We start from the raw sequence: 15,087 nt of genomic DNA, 5'->3' as shown, positions 1-15,087 counted from the left end.
AAAGTCAATTTTATTCGACACATATACCCAAAGGTGCAGTGAAATGAATTTGCCAGCAGCGATACACTTAAAAATAACACACAATACACAATATTGTGGGGCGACAGATGGCGCAATGGGCTAAGTGTTCGGCTGGCGACCGGAAGGTAGCCGGTTCGAATCCCACTTGGAGTGCATACTGTCGTTGTGTCCTTGGGGCAAGACACTTCACCCACCTTTGCCTGTGTGTGAATGTAATGTAATTATGTGAAGCACTTTGGGGTCAATGCAAGTTGACTAAAAATGTGCTATATAAATATGATTATTATTATTATTATTATTATTAATAACATTTAACACAAATATCCACCACAGCATTCTTCACTGTGGTGGAAGGCAACAAAATGGCTTACCTCTTATTCTTAAAATGTGGCCCCTGGTTCTGGACTCCCCCAACATCGGGACCAATATTAGAGATACAGCGCGGAAACAGGCCCTTCGAGTCCACACCGACCTGCGATCCCCACATACTAACACTAACCTACACGCACACACACACACTGGGAACAATTTACATTTATACCAAGCCAATACCTGCACGTCTTCTGTGGGAGTAAACCGAAGATCACGGAGAAACCCCAGGCAAGTCACGGGAAGAATGTACAAACTCCGTACAGACAGCGCCCACAGTCAGGATGGAACCCAGGCCACTGGCCCTGTGAGGCAGTAGCTCTACCGCTGCACCGCCCATGTTGCCTCACAGCACCAGACACCCAGGTTTGAACCAGACTCTAGGTATCGACTCTATCAAGCCAGCACTGCCACTCACTGTGATCATGGCTGATCATCCACAATCAGTACCCCGTTCCTGCCTTCTCCCCATATCCCCTGACTCTGCTATCTTTAAGAGCCCTAGCTAACTCTCTCTTGCAAGCATCCAGAGTATTGGCTTCCACTGCCTTCTGAGGCAGCGAATTCCACAGATTCACAACTCCCTGGGTGAAAAAGTTTTTTCTCATCTCCGTTCTAAATGGCCTACCCCTTATTCTTAAACTGTGGCCCCTGGTTCTGGACTCCCCCAACATCTGGAACATGTTTCCTGCCTCTAGTGTGTCCAAACCCTAATAATCCTATATGTTTCAATAAGATGCCCTCTCATCCTTCTAAACTCCAGAGTGTACAAGCCCAGCCGCTCCATTCTCTCAGCATACGACAGTCCCGCCTTCCCAGGAATTAACCTGGTGAACCTACGCTGCACTCCCTCAAATAGCAAGAATGTCCTTGGAGACCAAAACTGCACACAATACTCCAGGTGTGGTAATTTTATAGATATACCTTCTGCTTATATTTGTCCATATCGTCTTTGTTTCTCTTGGCAAGCTGTTCATACTCAGCATGAATCTCTTTAAGAGCTTGTTCTAGATCTGCTCTGTGTGTGTCGCCCTGTTCAAGGTTTTGTATGTGGTCCACCTTCTTCTGCCAATAAACGCGTTCCTGTAAAAGGAGGGAGGGCCATAAAGGCTACTCAGCATATCACATAACTCATCAACCAATTTTCATTACAATCACAGTAGACTCTCAGTCTGAAGCAGGGTCTCGGCCAGAAACTTTTGTCCAGAGACGCTGCCTGTCTCGCTGAGTTACTCCAGCATTTTGTGCCTATCTTTGATATGTATTTAACCTTATATCGCCCAGCCTATCTTCATTTGACTTTTCATAATATGGGACGACACAACGGCGCAGCGGTAGAGTTGCTGCCATACAGCGCCGGAGACCAGGGTTTGATCCCAACTACGGGTGAAGTTTGTACGTTCTCCCTATGACCGCTTTGGATTTTCTCCACGTGCTCCGGTTTCCTCTCGCATTCCAAAGATGTGCAGGTTAATTAGCTTCTGATAATTAGGAGTGGGATAGAATTAGTGGGTCGCTTTCCGCCAATTTGCTGGTCGGCACTTCAGTATCACGAAAAGGAGCAGATCCAGCGGCCAAAGGGCTCGTTTCCACACTGGATCTGTAAACCAAACCAGACTACGGTCTTTGACAGCCGTCTAAACTGGAGAGTCATCCTATTGAAGGGGTTGGACAGGCTAGATGCAGGAAAATTGTTCCCGATGTTGGGGAAGTCCAGAACAAGGGGCCACACACAGTTTAAGGATAAGGGGGAAGTCTTTTAGGACCGAGATGAGGATTTTTTTTTCCACACAGAGAGTGGCGAATCTGTGGATTTCTCTGCCACAGAAGGTAGTTGAGGCCACAGTTCATTGGCTATATTTAAGAGGGAGTTAGATGTGGCCCTTGTGGCTAAAGGGATCAGGGGGTATGGAGAGAAGGCAGGTACAGGATACCGAGTTGGATGATCAGCCATGATCAAATTGAATGGCGGTGCAGGCTCGAAGGGCCGAATGGCCTCTACTCCTGCACCTAATTTCTATGTTTCTATTTATCATTTTCTGTAATATTTTTAAAAATCCAGTTTCTGCTTAAAAAATATAATTTCTTTGGATTCGATAGAATTATACAAAATTATGAGAGGCATAGATAGGACAATCAGAGCCACATTTTCCTGGGTGGAAGTGTCTGGAGGAAGGGTCTGGAAGAAGGTCTCGACTCAAAACGTCGCCTACTCCTTTTCTCCATCGATGCTGCCTCGTCTGCTGAGTTTCTCCAGCATTTTTTTTGTCTACTTTTGATATTTCCAGCATCTGCAGTTCTTTCTTAAACAAAGACTGGAGGAGATAGGTTTAAGGTGAAAAAGGCACTATTTAAAAGAGATGTTTGGGGCAAGTTTAATTGCACAGAGATTTGTGTTGCACTAAGTTTATATTTGGCACCAACAGATAACAGAGAACACAAAGGGACTGAAGATGTTGGAGCCAAAACAAAGTCTGGTGGAATATTATTAAACATAAAATTATAAAAGGACTGGACAAGCTAGATGCAGTAAAAATGTTCCCAATGTTGGGCGAGTCCAGAACCAGGGGCCACAGTCTTAGAATAAAGGGGACGTCATTTAAGACTGAGGTGAGAAAAAACGTTTTCGCCCAGAGAGTTGTGAATTTGTGGAATTCCCTCCCACAGAGGGCAGTGGAGGCCAAGTCACTGGATGGATTTGAGAGAGAGTTAGATAGAGCTCTAGGGGCTGGTGGAGTCAAGGGATATGGGGAGAAGGCAGGCACGGGTTATTGATTGGTGACGATCAGCCATGATCACAATGAATGGCGGTGCTGGCTCGAAGGGCCGAATGGCCTCCTCCTGCACCTATTTTCTATGTTTCTATATTTCTATGAACTCAGCAGGTTAGGCGGCATCTTGGAGGGAAATGACTTGTTGGGTCAGGTCCCTTCTGCACACTGTCCATTTTACTCCAAAAGGAAGCTGCTGAACAACACTTTGTTTGTGACTATATATTTTACTTTGTATTTAGCTTAAACTTCTTCTTGCAAATGAAACATAAAGCAAAGGAATAGTTAGATCTCAAGCCGGGTGTTGAGCAGCCTGGTTGTTGTCTCTGTTGGCGTCAATGTCCTCCAGGCCCTGACAGAGCTCCATTTGGTGGGTGGTAGAGCGGGCACCCAGAGATGACATGGTTGGCTGTCTGTTGTTCTGCTCCACATTCACAGGCTGGGCTCTGGCGGAGGGAGACCCCATCTCCACACGCTGGCATTGAAACGCCCAACTCCAGCACCAAGTCTGTTGAGTTTCACCCACGCTCCTCTGGGGAGCTCAGACCCTGGACAGCTTTTATCCGGTTTGCTTAAAAACACCGAGGAACAATTTGGAAAATCTTTATAAAAATATAAAATCCCGATATCATTCCCAATTGTTTTTACTGAGGGCAAAGCGTTACACAATTCAGAATTATATAACTCTACGAACACGTCTTATTTTTGTTTACCTACAATTCAGAAAGGGTCCTTTCAAAATGCAGCGGGTAAAACAACATTCTAAAGGGGCTGTCCCACTGTACGAGCTAATTCAAAGGTGAAGGTCAAAGGTCAAAAACTTTATTTGCCATTTGTGCTTACACACATAGGAACTCTTGTGCGGTTGTTCAGAGAGTCAAGTCAAGTTAAAAAGACACACAGAAGACACATAATCTATAAAAACATATACTTCTCTAGAACTAAAAAAGAAAGAAAATGCCTAAAACCCTATATAAAGGGGAAAGTGAGAGCATTGTAAATTACACAAACCCTATATAAAAAGTGTCGATTGCATTGTAAATTGCACAGGCCCAGGAGACAATATAATATAATATAATATGATGTGCTATGAGGTAGGTCAGGACATCAGTTCATTTTGTTTTGGCCAAGAGTCTCACTGTGGCAGGGAAGAAGCTCTTAAAAAAGCGTGTTCTGTTTGTGACGATGCTGTCCGCTCGTCTGTGCCTGAGGTTGTATGTGCAGTTTTTGTGTTTGAGCAGGGAGTGAGCTGGATGTAGTGTGTCTCGCGAGATTCCCCTGATTCGAACTCGGAGAATTACGGTAATGGCCGCTCATGGGTATGCGGGGGCTCTCCTGGACATTTTTTCAACATGTTGAAAAATCTTCACGAGTCTTCACGAGCTTACCGCGTTTCCCGAGTACCTGCCGTTAGCGTTACGAGCCGCTAAGAGACGTCCCGAGCTCCGACGTACCCGCTACGTACATTCTACGTGCTTATCACGAGTTTGATTTTTTTCTTTTAAGCGAGGGAGAGCTCTTGAATTACCTTGTACAGTGGGACAGGGCGTTTAACGGTACTCACTTGATCACGTATGTCTTCCAGTTGCGCGAGTTGTATTTCCATAAGTTTCACCTTACGTTGAAGTTTATCTGCTGCCACGTTGGTCTCATCGGTTTTCTGAAAGTACAATTTAAGTCAAGTCAAAGTCAACTAGAAAAAAGACTAAAACAGAAACAGCGCCTGGGTTAATTTATGACTTCGGAAAATAAACCATTCAGAAATTGAGATTGATTATAGACACAAACAAGGCCGAGTAATTCTCCCAGGTGGCACAATGCTAAAAATGTCATCTAACGTCAGTCCTTTTACAAAAACAGTCTACAACACTCGAGCAAAAGTCATTTGCCAAAGGTGCGGGCTACAGAGAGAGTAACAGGCTAAAGAAAGCACTACTAAAAGGACCTATCCCACTTACCCAATTTTTTCGGCAACTGCTGTGACTGCGAAAAAACTGCATGTGGGACAGGCCTTTAAGTCATGTCAAGTCAAGAGTCAAGAGAGTTTATTGTCATGTGTTCCTGACAGGACAATGAAATTCTTGTTTTGCTTCAGCTCACCAGAACAGAGTAGGCATTGACTACAAAACAGATCAGTGTGTCCATATATCATTATATACGTAAATACACACATGAATAAATAAACTGATAAAGTGCAAATAACAGATGATGGGCTATTAATGTTCAGAGTTTTGTCTGAGCCAAGTTTAATAGCCTGATGGCTGTGGGGAAGTAGCTATTCCTGAACCTGGACGTTGCAGTCTTCAGGCTCCTGTACCTTCTTTCTGAAGGTAGCAGGGAGATGTGTGTGTGGCCAGGATGGTGTGGGTTCTTGATGATGCTGCCAGCCTTTTTGAGGCAGCGACTGCGATAGATCCCCTTGATGGTAGGGAGGTCAGAGCCAATGAGCGACTGGGCAGTGTTTACTACTTTTTGTAGTCTTTTTCGCTCCTGGGCGCTCAAGTTGCCGAACCAAGCCACGATGGAACTGGTCAGCATGCTCTCTACTGTGCACCTGTAGAAGTTAGAGAGAGTCCTCCTTGACAAGCCGACTTGTGGCCATTGAATGTTATGCTTGGATCCTGCAGCATGGATACCAAAAGATTTTATGTGCACTTTGCTCTCCATTTTCTCTCGACCTTGAACACAATCCTCATTTCCCCAAATCAATCACGTCTTTCTTTGATTCCCTAATCCAATTGCATCTTCTCTGAACTATTCCACCCTTTCCGGCCTGTTCTACAGGACAATTTTTCCTGCATCTAGCTTGTCCAGTCCATTTATGATTTATATGTTTCTATAAGAATCCCCCTCATCCTTCTAAACCCCAGTGAATACAAGCCTAGTCTTTTCAATCTTTCCTCATATGACAGTCCCGCCATGTTCCCAATGTTGGGCGAGTCCAGAACCAGGGGCCACACAGTCTTAGAATAAAGGGGGGGTCATTTAAGACTGAGGTGAGAAAAAACCTTTTCACCCAGAGTTGTGAATTTGTGGAATTCCCTGCCACAGAGGGCAGTGGAGGCCAAGTCACTAGATAGATTTAAGTGAGAGTTCGATAGAGCTCTAGGGGCTAGTGGAGTCAAGGGATATGGGGAGAAGGCAGGCACGGGTTATTGATTGGGGACGATCAGCCATGATCGCAATGAATGGCGGTGCTGGCTTGAAGGGCCGAATGGCCTCCTCCTGCACCTATTTTCTACGTTTCTAAGGCAAGAACGAGGTACCGATTGGGGATGATCAGCCATGATCACAATGAATGGCGGTGCTGTCTCGAAGGGCTGAATGGCCTACTCCTGCACCTATTGTCTATTGACTGGGTGGACAGTTTTTCTTGCTCACGGCACAGGGGGACTGCAAGCATTCCCAGTGTTCTTGGAAAGATAGCAAGCTACCATCCTGATTTACTGCAGTCCTCGTGACGGAGGTACTTATCTTGCAGCCACACCAGAAGCTCCAGGAATCTGATCTTGCGACAATGCAGGAAGAGGGATGAATTTTCCAATCATGGTGGAATTTGACTAGGTGTACTTGCTGGGTGTGTAGCTAATGTCCCAGATGGAAGAATTCCACATTTGGAAGGTACCTCCAAACAAAACCCTGAAGAGATACAGTCAGAGAACTTCCACCCCACTAGCCGTCACATACAGTAAATAATCCTCCATCGTTTTCGCCATCTCCAACGTGACCCTACCACTCGCCACACATTCTCATCTCCCCCCCGTCTGCTTTCCGCAAAGACCGCTCCCTCCGTAACTCCCTAATCAATTATTCCCTTCCCTCCCGCACCACCCCCTCCTCGGGCACTTTCCCTTGCAACCACAAGAGATGCTACACTTGTCGCTTTATCTCCCCCCTTGACTCCATTCAATGACCCAAGCAGTGTTCCAGGTGCGACAGAGGTTCACCTGCACCTCCTCCAACCTCATCTATTGCATCCGCTGCTCTAGATGTCAGCTGATCTTCATCGGTGAGACCAAGCGTAGGCTTAGCGATCGTTTCGCCGAATACCTCCGCTCGGTCCGCATTAACCAATCTGATCTCCCTGTACTCAGCACTTCAACTCACCCTCCCATTCCGAATCCGACCTTTCTGTCCTGGGCCTCTTCCACGGCCAGAGTGAGCACCACCGGAAATTGGAGGAGCAACACCTCATATTCCGCTTGGGCAGTTTGCACCCTAGTGGCATAAACATTGAATTCTCCAATTTCCGGTAGCCCTTGCTGTCTTCTCCCTTTCTCAGCTCTTCCTCGGCTCCTCCTCTTCCTTTCTCCTTTCTTCTCCCCGCCGCCCCCCACCCCCACCCTACATCAGTCTGAAGAAGGGTTTCGGCCCGAAACGTTGCCTATTTTTCGCTCCATAGATGCTGCTGCACCCACTGAGTTTCTCCAGCACTTTTGTCTACCTGAAGAGATACAGGCATGTATGGTACAGAGGTGAAGACAGCATTTGCAGTTCCTCCTTATTCCAAGTGGTATTACGTTTTCCTTGCTGAAGCTGCAGTTATCCAGACAAGTAATATTCTTGTGTAGGAAGGAACTGTAGATGCTGGTTTATACTGAAGATAGACACAAAAAGCTGTAGGAACTCAGCGGGTCAGATAGCATCTCTGGAGAAAAGGAATAGTGCCATCCATTATGTTTGGGACAAAGACCCATCATTTATTTATTTGCCTCTGTACTCCACAATTTGAGATTTGTAATAGAAAAAAAAATCACGTGTGGTTAAAGTGCACATTATCAGATTTAAATAAAGGCCACTTTTATACATTTGGGTTTCACCATGTATAAATTACAGTAAAATCTGACAATGTGCAACTTTAACCACATGTGATTTTTTTCTATGACAAATCTCAAATTGTGGAGTACAGAGGAAAATATATAAATGATGGGTCTTTGTCCCAAACATTCTGGAGGGCACTGTAGGTGTCGTTTCGGTTTGATACCCTTCTCCAGTCTGAAATGACACCTCTTCTCCAGATATGCTGGCTGTCCCACTGAGTTACTCCAGCTTTTTGTGTCCATCTTCCAAGTAATATTCTTGACAGGTCATGAAGATGATGGGAAGATGATGGGATGATCAGCCATGATCATATTGAATGGCGGTGCAGGCTCGAAAGGCCTACTCCTGCACCTATTTTCTATGTTTCTATGTAAGACTTTGGGGAAATCTAGACATTCACCACAGCATAAGCAGTCTCTGATTGTCATAGCCTAGTAGAATCAAAGAGCATAGAAACAGGCCGTTTAGTCTGTACCAGCCTTCAAGTTCCTATCGATATTAAAACCAGTTCCCTGTACCTGGTGCAAAGCCTTCTACACCAAAATGTTTCAAGGGATCATCCAATTACTTGTTAAAGCCCTGTCCCACGGTACAAGTTCATTCCAAGAGCTCTCCCGAGTTTAAAAAAAAATCAAACTCGTGGTAAGCACGGAGAATGAACGTAGCGGGTACGTCGGAGCTCGGGGACGTCTCTTAGCGCTAACGGCAGGTACTCGGGAAGACTCGCTAACGGCAGGTAATCTCGGGAAGACTGGTGAAGATTTTTCAACATGATGAAAAATGTCCACGAGAGTTCCGAGTACCGGAGTAAATCTCCGAGTTCGAATCAGGGCAAACTCGGGAGAGCTCTTGGAATGAACTCGTACCGTGGGACAGGGCTATTAAAAAGCAAGAGTGCTTGTGGGCTGAAGGACTTGTTGTTGTGCACTACATTTTCCATGTTGTAAATGTGAGTGCACCTGGTGCCAACAATTAACATTTCAACACAACCTGCCCTGGTGAAAATCAACCTTTAAATCTAACCATCTGAGGAGGAAAAAAACACCTTCACATCACCTACCCTACTTATGACCCTCAGAAATGTGCTTACCTAGTGAGTCTGCTTTCACAAGCCAGGTATTCTAAACAGCCATTCGGCACAGAAACAAGTCCCTTAGCCAAACCTGTTGATGCCTATCTGAGCCAATCCCATTTGCCTGCATTTGGCCCATATCTCTCTAAACCTTTCCTATCCTTGTACCAATCCAAATATTTATTTTTAATAAAAACATGGCAAGTGTACCTGCATTTACCACTTCCTCTGGCAGCCCATTCTACATACCCACCTCCCTCAGTGTGTCATCTTAAATCCCTGCCAAGGCTCGGTGCTGGGACCGCAGCTATTTACAATATAAATTAATGATTTAGATGAAGGGATTCAAAGTAGCATTAGCAAATTTGCAGATGACACAAAGCTGGGTGGCAGTGTGAACTGTGAGGAGGGTGCTATGAGGATGCAGGGTGACTTGAACAGGTTCTGTGAGTGGGCAGATGCAGTTTAATGTGGATAAATGCGAGGTTATCCACTTTGGTGGCAAGAACAGGAAGGCAGATTATAATCTGAATGGTGTCAAATTAGGAATTGGGGAAGTACAACGAGATTGGGTGTCCTTGTTCATCAGTCACTGAAGATAAGCATGCTGGTCCAGCAGGCAGTGAACAAAGCTAATGGCATGTTGGCCTTCATAACAAGAGGAGTTGAGTATAGGAGCAAAAAGAGGTCCTTCTGCAGTTGTACAGGGATTCAAAGTATCCTAGTTGAGGCCAGTTGGCAGTGTGCTATAGGGGTTAAGAGGGAGTTAGATGTGGGCCTTGGGGCAAAAGGGATCAGGGGGTATGGAGAGAAGGCTGGTACAGATTACTGAGTTGGATGATCAGCCATGATCATATTGAATGGCGGTGCAGGCTCGAAGGGCTGAATGGCCTACTCCTGCACCTATTGTCTATGTTTCTATGTTTCTATGGTGAGACCACACCTTGAGTATTGTGTGCAGTTTTGGTCTCCAAATATGATGAAGGACATTCTTGCTATTGAGGGAGTGCAGCGTAGGTTCGCGAGGTTAATTCCCGGGATGACTGGACTGTCGTATGAAGATAGAATGGAGCGACTGGGTTTGTATACACTGGAATTTAGAAGGATGAGAGGGAATATTATTGAAACATATAAGATTAAGGGATTGGACCTGCTAGAGACCTTCCACATATACACATCTAAAAAATAAAACGAAAAACATGCAACAAACGGGACAAAAAGAAAGAAAAGACAGGCAGACTGCGGTTGAGCCGCTGCCACAAGGTCCTGCACACCCAGCACTTTTGTTTTGTTGTGTAACACATGGTGTTAGAGTTCAGGTGTGTCCAAGGTCTATATCAAGGAACAGGAAGAAGTCAAGTTTTCAATTAAAATGTTCAGATAAAGTATTCAATTCAAGTTTAAGCAATATTGGTTACATCTCTTCACTGTCAGACGCTGATGAGCCTCAAATGTTGTCTTATGTTATTGTAATGTTGTGTTGAATGTATGTATTTTTTGGGGTCCTGTCTTGATATCTTAATGCATGACTTTACAAGTTTCTTTTATCTTTTATGTGATGCTGTAAATGGAGCTGCTGCTGCACTTTGTTCTGGCAATAAAGTAATATCGTATCGTATCTTTCAATAATGCAAATTAATAGCAAAATATTTCTATTAGCTGCCCAGTCACAATTAAGATTTAGAGTCAATTAAATATTCATGGCGTAGCATCAAATACAATCTCAGTCTCAGAAATGGGACTGCAAATGGCTTGCAGAAGATAAAGACATTGTCAAATATTCATTGCCTGTGCAAAATCATTAACAAGCACAAAGTATTAAGGGGTGCACTTGCCTTTCTTAAATCTTCATAATCTTTTTCTGCCTCCTTTCTTAGTTGAATTTCTTTTTCCAATCTGCAAAAATAATAGAGTTACAAAAGCAAGATACTGCAAGTGCGGGAAACCTGAAACGAAAACAGAAAAATGTGAAAATACTCCTCAAGCTATTCAGCTGTGGAGAAAAGGTGTTTTTGCATATCAATGACATCTCCCCATAATGTCACCAAACTGAAACATTCTCAGTTTCTCTCGTCACCAATGCTACTTGACGTGCGAAGCATTGCCTGCTTTACGAATGTACTTGGCTACACGTTATTTCAAATTACCAGTTAAGTTTTATTTTTCATATCAAATAATATTAAAGCAAAGATTTTGGGCCATGCAATTAATTAAGTAACACTACCAATTGATCATGATGGTCCATAGAGTATTAAATACGACAGGACGGAGTCTGAAGAAGGGTCTCGACCCTAAAACGTCACCCATTCCTTCTCTCCAGCGATGCTGCCTGTCCCGCTGAGTTCTTCAAGCATTTTGTGTCTACCTGGGGGCTTTGATTATAATATTTTCTAAAGAAAGACTCAGCAAAATAACTTATTCATACACTGCCTTCCCTAAGTTTCCATTGTCCGAGCACTACGTTTACTATCTAAATGGCATCAAGTTGGGAAAAGGGGAAGTACAACGGGATCTGGGGGTCCATGTACATCAGTTTATGAAAGTAAGCATGCAGGTACAGCGGGCAGTGAAGAAAGCGAATATAACAAGAGGAATCGAATATAGGAGCAGAAGTCCTTCTGCAGTTTACAGGGCCCTAGTGAGACCACACCTGGAGTATTGTCTACAGTTTTGGTCCCCTAATTTGAGGAAGGACATTCTTGCTATTGAGGGAGTGCAGTGTAGGTTTACAAGTTTAATTCCCGGGTTGGCGGGACAGTCAAATGCTGAGAGAATGGAGCAGCTGGGCTTGTACACTCTGGAGTTTAGGATGAGAGGGAATCTCATTGAAACATATAAGATTGTTAAGGGTTTGGACACGCTAGAGACAGGAAACATGTTCCCGATGTTGGGGGGAGTCTAGAACCAGGGGCCACAGTTTAAGAATAAGGAGTAAGCCATTTAGAACGGAGATGAGGAAACACTTTTTCTCACAGAGAGTGTTGAGTCTGTGGAATTATCTACCTTAAAGGGCGGTGGAGGCGGGTTCTCTGGATGCTTTCAAGAGAGAGCTAGATAGGGCTCTTAAAGATAGCGGAGTCAGGGTATATGGGGAGAAGGCAGGAACGGGGTACTGATTGGGGATGATCAGCCATGAACACATTGAATGACGGTGCTGGCTCGAAGGGCCGAATGGCCTACTCCTGCGTCTATTGTTTACCAAACTGAAGATCATAATCATACGTTATTAGCCAAGTATGTTTTGCAACATGTGAGGAATTTGAATTGCCATACAGTCATACCAATAAAAAGCAACAATAAACAGAAAATACATTTTAACATAAACATCCACCCCAGTGCCTCCTTCACATTCCTCACTGTGTGGGAAGGCGAAAAAGAAAGTTTAATCTCTTCCCTTCTTTATTCTCCCACGGTCGGGGGCCTCGAGCCTTCCATGGATGGGACAATCTTGGCTCCTGCGGTCGGGGCGATCAAGCTCCTGCATCGGGGGGGGGGATGTCAGCTCCCCGCGCCGGGCAATTGGACCCCAGATCGGGGCTAGTCGAACCACTTGCGACTTTGGAGCTTCCCGACATCATATGGAAGGTATTCTTAGGATGAAGAAGAGACTATGTCTGTGCAAGGACTACACTCCTACTACGAAGATTATGAAAGACGCATATCGATGCATAAAGATGGCTAGTCGGGAACTCCAACGATGCAGAGGCTACACCAGCCCCAACGATAGGCGATCTCCGGCACAGGGGAGCTGACATCCCCCCCAATGCAGGAGCAGATCGCCCCGATGCGGAGTGCCCAAACACTGCCGGCTACGGGAGTCAAGATCGTCCCGTCAACGGAAGGCTCGAGACCCCCCCCCCGACCGCGGGAGAGCAAAGAAGGGAAGAGTTATGAACTGTTTTTCGCCCTCCATCACAGTGAGCAATGTGGCGGAGTCACTGTGGTGGATGTTTATGTTAAAATGTGTTTTGTGTGTTCCATTGCTTTTTATTTGGATGACTGACTTGGCCAATGAAATTCCTCGAATGTTGCAAAACATGCTTTGCTAATAAAGTATTATTGTGATTGTAATAGTAGGGATCATGGAGTCAATTATAAAAGATGAAATAGCAGCACATTTGGATAGCAGTAACAGGATCGGTCCGAGTCAGCATGGATTTACGAAGGGGAAATCATGCTTGATTAATCTTCTGGAATTTTTGGAGTATGTAACTAGGAAAATGGGCAAGGGAGAGCCAGTGGATGTAGTGTACCTGGACTTTCAGAAAGCATTTGATAAGGTCCCACATAGGGGAATAGTGGGCAAAATGAGGGCACATATATTGGAGGTAGAGTGCCGACATGGATAGAGAAGTGGTTGGCAGACAGGAAACAAAGAGTAGGGATTAACGGGTCCCTTTCAGAATGGCAGGTAGTGATTAGTGGGGTTCCCCAAGGCTCGGTGCTGGGACCGCAGCTATTTACAATATACATCAATGATTTAGATGAAGGGATTCAAATTAGAAAATTTGCAGATGACACAAAACTGAGTGGCTGTGTGAACTGTGAGGAGGATGCTATGAGAATGCAGGGTGACTTGGTCAGGTTGGGTGAGTGGGCAGATGCAGTTTAATGTGGATAAATGTGAGGCTTTCCACTTCGGTAGCAAAAACAGGACGGCAGATTATTATCCAGATGGTGTCAAGTTGGGAAAAGGGGATGTACAATAGGATCTGGGGGTCCTTGCTCATCAGTCAATGAAAGTTAGCATGCAGGTACAGCAGGCAGTGTAGAAAGCGAATGGCATGTTAGACTTCATCACAGTTTAGCAATGAAGTCCTTCTGCAGTTGTACAGAGCACTAGTGAGACTACACCTGGAGTATTGTGTGCAGTTTTGGTCCCCTCATTTGAAGGACATTCTTGCTATTGAGGGAGTGCAGCGTAGGTTCACATGGTTAATTCCTTGGATGGCAGGACTGTCATATGCTTAGAGAATGGAGCGGCTGGGCTTGTACACTCTGGAGTTTAGAACATAAGATTATTAAGGGTTTGGACACGCTAGAGGCAGGAAACATGTTCCCGATGTTGGGGGAAGCCCAGAACTAGGGGCCATAGTTTAAGAATAAGGGGCAAGCCATTTAGGATGGAGATGAGGAAACACTTTTTCACACATAGAGTTGTGAGTCTGTGGAATTCGCTGCCTCAGAGGGCGGTGGAGGCCGGTTCTCTGAATACTTTCAAGAGAGAGCTAGATAAGGGCTTTGTGGAGTGGAGTGCACACAATAATCTCCATCTCAACGCCAAAAAAAACGAAGGAGATAGTTGTGGATTTCAGGAGGGGGAGGAGGAGGATTTAACCAACACCAATCACCATCAGGGGCACTGAGGTGGAGGTGGTCACCAACCACAGGTACCTTGGTGTGCAGCTTGACAGTGAGCTGGACTGGAAGAGTCATATGGAGGCGGTGTACAGGAAGGGACAAAGTAGACTGTATTTTTTAAGGAGGCTAAAGTCATTTAATATCTGTCAACCCCTACTGTGCAGTGTCTACCATTCAGTGGTGGCCAGTGCTCTGTTTTTTGCTGTGGCCTGTTGGGGAGAAGGGCCCGAATAGCGGACAAAAACAGACTGGATAAGCTGATCAGGAAGGCCGGCTCAGTGGTTGGGGCATTAACGGTTTGCAGGTGGCAGAGGCCAGAAGGAAAAAACTGTTCTCGATAATGACCAACCCCAGACCCACTCCACGCCCTAGGTGATCAAGCAGCATCTTCAGTCAGAGACTGATTGCACCAATGTGCAAAACGGAGAGACATAGGAAGTCTTGTATACCAGCTGCTATAAGGTTTTATAATGCACAAAAATTTTAACTTATTATGTATTGAAGATATCTGTTGAAATGTGTGGTGTTATGTCTGTCTTGAAGCTGTTGTGGCACTGTAATTTCCTGTAAAGGATTATTAAAGGTTATTCTATTCTAAAGATAGCGGAGTCAGGAGATATGGGGAGAAGGTAGGAACGGGGTACTGATTGGGGATGATCAGCCATGATCACA

The 15,087-nt window shown here is 45.0% G+C and overlaps 1 protein-coding gene across 1 annotated transcript in view; it reads right to left on the bottom strand.

Moving 5' to 3' along the window:
- Positions 1-15,087, bottom strand: part of LOC129695185 (vimentin-like) — a 36,852-nt gene that overhangs the window by 11,856 nt on the left and 9,909 nt on the right. Inside the window, exons 2-4 of the mRNA XM_055631957.1 lie at positions 10,890-10,950; positions 4,726-4,821; positions 1,315-1,473 (exon numbers count right to left, since the gene is read on the bottom strand). Coding sequence (XP_055487932.1) covers positions 1,315-1,473; positions 4,726-4,821; positions 10,890-10,950 — 316 coding nt within the window. The remainder of the gene's footprint in view (positions 1-1,314; positions 1,474-4,725; positions 4,822-10,889; positions 10,951-15,087) is intronic.

This window comes from Leucoraja erinacea, unplaced genomic scaffold (assembly GCF_028641065.1).
Source record: "Leucoraja erinacea ecotype New England unplaced genomic scaffold, Leri_hhj_1 Leri_97S, whole genome shotgun sequence".
In the NCBI taxonomy this organism is placed as follows: Eukaryota; Metazoa; Chordata; class Chondrichthyes; order Rajiformes; family Rajidae; genus Leucoraja; species Leucoraja erinaceus.
This window is presented reverse-complemented; position numbering and strand designations above follow the sequence as displayed.